Here is a 7,639-nt window from a genome sequence, read left to right on the forward strand (position 1 = left end):
GTCCTCAACTCAGAGGTGGAGAAGCAAGCCTCCCTGGACCCTCTCTAGATTTCCTATGTTTTCCTGGGTTCTATCCGGCCTCCTCTAAAGTATTGTTCAAAGAACATCTCAGCCACATTGCCAGCAGCTTGGTGAAGATCTTCTGCCTTCTGAAATGTAGATGACTGAAATTACAGTCTCAGGGTATTATGGCAGAGCAAATAAGGAAGTAAGGGTTTGGGTTAGTGAACATGTGGTCAACAGGACAATAAAGGAAACTATGTTCAAGGTCAGAATTTGTATAACCCTGGAAAAATTACTTATTGAGGGTAAGAAGAACCTTCATTTCTTCTCCTATAAAAATCTGTAACCTAAAGCTAAACACTGATATTTTATACAATAAGGGAGAAATAAGTTTGATTTCTCCCTGTCCAAGATTGTTTTACATCTCTTAGTGAATCAATTTTTTTCTATTCTTTTGTTCCAAAAGTGTGTGTTTAGCAACTACTATGATTTAAGATGCTGAATGGGGATTTTAAAATGAGATACTTCACTAGAAATTCTAGATGGAGAGAAGTCATAAACACAGAAGAACCTAAGTGTCCAAATGATTGATGCAGATATTAAGTGTTTTTTTTTTTCTAATTTTTGACAGGCGTGTCCAACAGTGAGAATGGAAGAGCCTGCTCTACTCAATCAAACAACTGGTGACGTATTTTCGGCTTAGAGGTTTGTCTATAAATCAGAATGTGCAGATGGCTGCATTTGCCATGTTCCTTGTTTTCTACGTGCTGACGCTGATTGGAAACATCCTCATTGTCATAACTATTATCTATAACCACCATCTCCACACCCCCATGTATTTCTTTCTCAGCAATCTATCCTGTATCGATGTATGCCACCCCACCGTCACTGTCCCCAAGATGCTGATGGACACCTGGTCAGAGGAGAAGCTCATCTCCTTTGATGCCTGTGTAACTCAGATGTTCTTCCTGCACCTCTTTGCCTGCACAGAGATCTTTCTCCTCACTGTCATGGCCTATGATCGGTATGTAGCTATTTGCAAACCCCTGCAGTACATGACAGTGATGAACTGGAAAGTATGTGTGCTGTTGGCTGTGGCCCTCTGGACCGGGGGTACCATCCACTCCATCGCCCTGACCTCGCTCACCATCAAGCTGCCCTACTGTGATCCTGATGAGATTGACAACTTCTTCTGTGATGTGCCTCAGGTGGTCAGACTGGCCTGTACTGATACCCACATCATTGAGATTCTCATCGTCTCCAACAGCGGGCTGATCTCCGTGGTCTGTTTCGTGGTCCTTGTGGTGTCCTACGCGGTCATCCTGGTGAGTCTGAGGCAGCAGATCTCAGAAGGCAGGCGGAAGGCCCTGTCCACCTGTGCCGCCCACCTCACCGTGGTCACACTCTTTCTGGGACACTGCATTTTCATCTACTCCCGTCCATCCACCAGCCTCCCAGAGGACAAGGTGGTGTCTGTGTTTTTCACCGCTGTCACACCCCTGCTGAACCCTATCATCTACACCCTTCGGAATGAAGACATGAAAAATGCCTTGAACAAGTTAATGGGGAGGGCGGAGGAAAGAGGAAAAAAATGAAAATGTCTAAGCCTTTATGGTGCTTGGTGTTCCAAACTAAAGAAATGGCCAGCAAAGATATGTTACAAGCTACATTTATCAAACTGTATGACTTGTAAAACTATCTTCCAGTCCAATATCTGGCAATCATAGCAATTACTATGGTTTTTAACATCTTACACAGGCTGGAAATTGTTCTAGGCACTGTGCAATTACTTAATTCTCACAACAACCCTGTGAGGTATATATAAGCTTGTTTACACATGAAGAAGCCAAAGCTCAAAAAAAGCAAACATCATGCCCAAGGTCACCCAGCTAGGAAATGATGAAGGTAGGATGTTAAGCCAAATATATCAACACAAACATGTTATTTTCCTTACATCATTGTTCCTATCCCTGCTTTTGTGTTAGGGTGATAACCAAAGTCTACACAAATGTTCAGATTTCTGGGCAGCACTTGCCAACATCATTCACTCAGACACTTGCCTAAATAGCTTTGCAAACATTGGTAAGGCAGGCAAAGTAAGTTTGCAAATGACTTCAGTAATGCAGAAGGAAGACTTTGAACCACTGAAGTTGATATCCTCAAGTGTTCAGGAAAAACTCTTCCATTAAGACAATAAAATGGGGATATCTTATTATCCATTCATCTGACAAATATTTACTGAGCACCTATTATGTGCTAAGTACTAGGTTTGTAATCATAAATGAAATACATAGTCCTCCTTTTATGCTGTTTAAAGTTTAGTGAGAATAGAAGACAAGAATATGTGGGAAGAGAACTTGGGAAAGAATGGATGTATGCATATGTATTGCTGAGTCCCTTAGTGTTCACCTGAAACTATCAAACATTGTTTGTCAATCAACTATACTCCAATACAAAATAAAAAGTTTTTTTTAAAAAAGAAAACAAAATATAAACAAATTTTAATTACAGATCATGACAAATGCCATGAAAGACAATGCTGTTAAAGAGTTATAGAAGAGACTGTCTCTAGATTGCTTAGTTAAGAAGGGCCTCTCTGAGGAAATGCCATTTAAGCTAAGATCTAAAAGATGAAAAAAAGAGCCAACCATGAGAAAAGAAAGGTGATGAACTTTCTAGGCAGAGGAAATAGCAGATGTAAAGATTGATGTTTAGAAAGAACTTGGCCTGTTCCAAGAAGTAAAAGACCAATGTGTTTATAACTTTGCCTGTGAGGCAGAGAATAGTGAGAGATGATAATGAAGAAGTAAAAAGAATACTTTCATGTCCTCTCAAGAAGTTTGGAATATTTTTCAGTACAGTAGGAAGTTATCAGAATGGTGCAAGCACAGAACAGACATGACACAATTTGTGTTTAAATGAACTCGTTCTAGTCATTATGTAGAAAATTCATTCAGCACAGCATTTGTTACTAAACAATAGTCACTCAATATCACACTAATAGCTGGGAGAAAATGCCAAGTTGAAACACGGTTTCATAATCCAGCATCTTCGGTCCAGTTGTGGTGACACACACATTGTAATGTCATGAAACATTGTACTCTGAGTGTAATGTGCTGAGTCGACTGGATAACAGGGGATATGAAGAGGATATTGCAGGCAACAGTGTCTCCTACCTGTGTACAAAAAGCATAGCATAATGGGACCCAACAGTTCACTCTGACTCCATCAGTGAGAAGGGCATGCTTAAATGCAGGAGGCTTTCAAAGGCAATACGTAATAACAATTGACCGATTGTTGTGGTCAATAAATGTGTGGGTCACAAGACCCACGGCATATTTTTATGCTACTTTTGCCAGGGTTGTGTTGAGAAGGAAATTTAAGCCATTTCAGTTGTACAGAAGTATGGTTATCATGGTATTAAGGTATTCTATAGGTTTTCTGGGCAACACAAGTTAACTTACAACAGACAGTACTAATCACAGAGTAGTCTCATTCCCAAAGATAACTCTGTGCATAGTATAAAAACTAATTCATTGGGACTGGTTGATGGAATAACTAAACTGAATTTGAAAATTATGAAATTTGTATGAAATAAATGCTTTTAGTATAGGCAATGGCAGACAATCAGGAGGTACAGCCCCTCAAAGAACCCAAATAGAATCACCTTGTGTAGGAATCACACAGACAAACACCCACAATGGGATAGTAAGACAACGCTTCATGGCAGTCCTTAAGCGGTAGCTGGTAAAACTACAAACGAACAATCTTTTTTTTGGTAGTTGCAAGCAAAATTTCTAATACTACCAGTCTTCAATCACATTAATCCTCATAACTCTCTAGAGAAGTAATGTAAAACATTTATTCTCCATTTCACAGGAAAAGGTTTTTAGACTCAGAGATAAAATAAAATGTGCTTAGTTACTCATTGAATAAATAGGAGAGTAAAAAGTAGAATGAAAATACCTTGACTCTTGGTTCTGTAGCTAACTTACTTTAAAGAGGAGACAGGAATCACTATCACACAGAAGTTTGCTCAGCAACTTTGTAATAGGCAATTGAATTTGTCAGATTATAATCATCTTCTCTGCCATAGAGTAATTGCCATAAGTAGAAATAAACAAATGAGGATTAGGAATTTATTTCTGCACAAAAGGTACTAATCAGTGTGGAAATCTGTTCATATAAAAGTCCAAAATGTAGAAGCATAATTAGATAATTTTTCTAAGTTTTCCAGGTATGTATAGTAGTGATATCTAGGCCTGATTTCACATACAAATACATAAAACTCTGATTTTGACTTGGGTTATATTCATGAAATAGTAGGGGATTGACAATGCAGTGCATTTTTTTGGACAATTTTCATATAATAGGGTTTAGATATCCCCCAGTTTAATAAGCTGTTTCTTATTCTTTGTCCTTTTGAGAACTTTCTGTCATTCCAATCATTTCTTACCTTTCAACCATGGTTAATGAGTCACTCACTCTGTGTTGAGTGTGTGTATGTCCATATTATCTGGAACCCAAATCCCTAAAGTACTCATAAGCATTATTTCTACAAGTTAACAGAATTTGGCAGAATAATAGCCCAAAGGCCTCAATCAATTCTAATTCCTTTCAGAATAATCAAAGAAATATTAGGTATTTTTATTATTAAGTGTATTTTATTTCATTCCATTATCTCCATTAAAATTGATATAATTATTTTATGTGGCAGCTCTCTGACCATCTATAGGGTCTCTAATCCTACTCCCCCTGATCAGAGTATACCATCATTCTCTTTACCTAAGGAATTTGTCTGGAGTCTTCTTGATTTGGACTTTCCCATTCCACAGTGAATTATACTTCTCCCAAGAGTGATATTAGTTAATTAAGGAAATTAACACATAGAAATTATGTAAATCCAAGTACCTTCTTAACTATTTTCGCCTATTTCTTCAAATAAAATTTAGAATATTATTGAAAATTATTGACCAAAAAAAGTCCTGTGGAGTTTTTAAGTAAATTAGATTTATAAATCAATTTAAGAAAACCCATTATAGTAGCAATTTTTTTTATTCTTATATAAGAACATGTCTATATCTCTCTACATTTTCTCAGCACAGCTTTGTAGTTTTTATCATAGAGGCATATATGCTTCCTTTATTGGATGAAAAGAAAATCCCATATAAACAAATCTGTATTGATTTTTTATTGCAGCTGTAACAACTTTACTACAAACCTAGAAGTTTAGCCAATATAAATTTATCTTCTTACAGCTCTGTCAGTAGTTCAACACAAATTTCACTGAACTAAAATCAAAGGTCAACAGGGCTACACTGCTTTCTCCTTCTTCTTCATCCTAGGTTTATGGAGGACTAATTGACAAAAATTGAATATATTTAAAGTGTACAGCATGATAATTTCATTATTACCACAATCAATTCTAATTAACACATCCATCACCTCACACAGTGCATCTGTCTGTGTGTCTGTCTGGTGAGGATACTTAGGATCTGTTCTCTCAACAATTTTCAAGTATGCAATAGAGTATTATTAACTACTGTCATCGTGCTATACATTAAATCCCCAGAACTTATTTATCTTACAACTGAAAGCTTGGCTGAATTATTTTCTAAAGGCAATAAAAGAGAATCCATTTCCTTCCCTTTTTCAGTTTCTAGAGACCACTCAGATTCCTAAGTTAGGAACCCCCTTCTCTGTCTTTAAAGCCAGCAATATTGAATCTCTCTGACTTTTATAGCCATATCGCCCTCTGATTCTCTTTTGTTTCCCTCTTCCATCTTTAAGAACATTTGGGATTACATTAGGTCTACCTGGATAATCTAGGCTACTATTTCTATCTCAAAGTCAACTGACTAGCAAACCTTAATCCCTGTTTGCTGTTCAACCTAAAATATTAACAGGTTCCAGAGACTGGATGTAAACATCTTTGGGGGACTGTTACTTTGTTTACCACATTACCTGTAACACATTCTTCTTTCCTTTGTGCAAATTCCAGAAAGTTCTAACTAAATTTAGTATTTAATTGTAATAACTAACTCATCACTATTTCCTGGTACATGTAATTACTCTAATTCTTATAAATTCTGATTTCTCTTTTATTTAACATTACTATTTCTTATATTTTGATATTAAAAGCTACCACAATCACATTTTTATAAAATAGAAAAGGAACAATTTCAGACCGATAACCACCACAATGTAGATTCAAACATTCTTCACAGAATAGCAATATGTGAAAACAACAATCAGTAATGTTTTAAAAAAAGAATTCATTATGACCATATAAAGTTTATCCCAAAAGAGCAAAGAAGTCAGGCATAAAACCGTACATACTGTATGATTCGATTTACCTGAAACTCTAGGAAAGACAAATTTAGTTTACAGCAAGAAAAAATCAGATGCTTGGGTGCTTGGGTGGGGATAAGATTATTGGCTGGGAAGGTTCTGAAGAAATTTTGGGAGGTGATAGAAATGTTCTATATCTTGATTAGGGAGATAGTTGCATGAGTGAAACTTTGTCACATTTTATCAAACTGTACAATTAAAATGAGTGCATTTTATGTAATCAAGTTCTACCTTAACAAAGTTTATTTTAAAGTAAGTTCCAATACATCTCCACCTTAATTTTGTAAAAATTAAGTACTACCAAAAGTACAGAATGTGTGTAGAGATAAATAAGAGAATCACTTTCAAAGTGACAATGTTTAATTCAATATAAATATGTTGCTATTGTTGTTTTAACTGCTAAGTCATGTCTGACTCTTTGAGACCCATGGACCTCCTCTGCCCATGGAATTTCCCAGGCAAGAATACTGGAGTGGGTTGCCATTCCCTTCTCAAGGGAATCGTCCCAACCCAGGGATTGAACTCACATCTCCCTGCATTGGCAAATGGATTCTTTATCTCTGAGCAACCAGGGAAACCAATAAATACTATATAAAGCTTAAATAAACACCTTGAAAATACATTTGAAAGCAGGATCACTGTAATGTATAAAACACAGGTGTAATGTACAGCTTCCCAGAGGCAATAACCTACTGCTGCTGCTGCTGCTAAGTCGCTTCAGTCATGTCCGACTCTGTGCGACCCCATAGACAGCAGCCCACCAGGCTCCTCCATCCCTGGGATTCTCCAGGCAAGAACGCTGGAGTGGGTTGCCATTTCCTTCTCCAATGCATGCATGCTAAGTCGCTGCAGTCATGTCCGACTCTGTGCGACCCCATAGACAGCAGCCCACCAGGCTCCTCCATCCCTGGGATTCTCCAGGCAAGAATACTGGAGTGGGGTGCCATTTCCTTCTCCAAATAACCTACAGAACTGTACAAATCAAAAAAGTAGGTTCTCTCAGAACTCTTCCTCTCCCTGAAACTAAGACTATGCCCCAAAGTCTGTGTGTTCTTTTACTGGGGAAACTAGAAGTTTTCTTTAAACTTGTCCAGATCCTTTTCCCTTACATGTTACAACAGGTATCTTTTCCTGTATTTAAGCAATAGTTGATAAGTCCCCCTCTTTAGTACAGAAGTCTGGTCTGAAATGACTCTCCAGGTCATTTCACCTAACAACTTTGATTTCCTACTCTTAGTCACTCATTAAAGATATGACCAAAATAATATCTGTAATTCCAAGTCCA

General features: G+C 37.3%; 1 protein-coding gene across 1 annotated transcript; it reads left to right on the forward strand.

Annotated features, from left to right (window-relative positions):
- Positions 1-652: 652 nt before the first annotated feature.
- LOC122442929 (olfactory receptor 4E1) lies at positions 653-1,598 on the forward strand. Its single transcript, XM_043470585.1, is given in 2 exon segments — positions 653-681; positions 683-1,598. Coding segments are annotated over 2 exon segments (945 nt in total).
- The last annotated feature ends 6,041 nt before the right edge of the window (positions 1,599-7,639 follow it).

This window comes from Cervus canadensis, chromosome 6, assembly GCF_019320065.1.
Source record: "Cervus canadensis isolate Bull #8, Minnesota chromosome 6, ASM1932006v1, whole genome shotgun sequence".
NCBI lineage: Eukaryota > Metazoa > Chordata > Mammalia > Artiodactyla > Cervidae > Cervus > Cervus canadensis.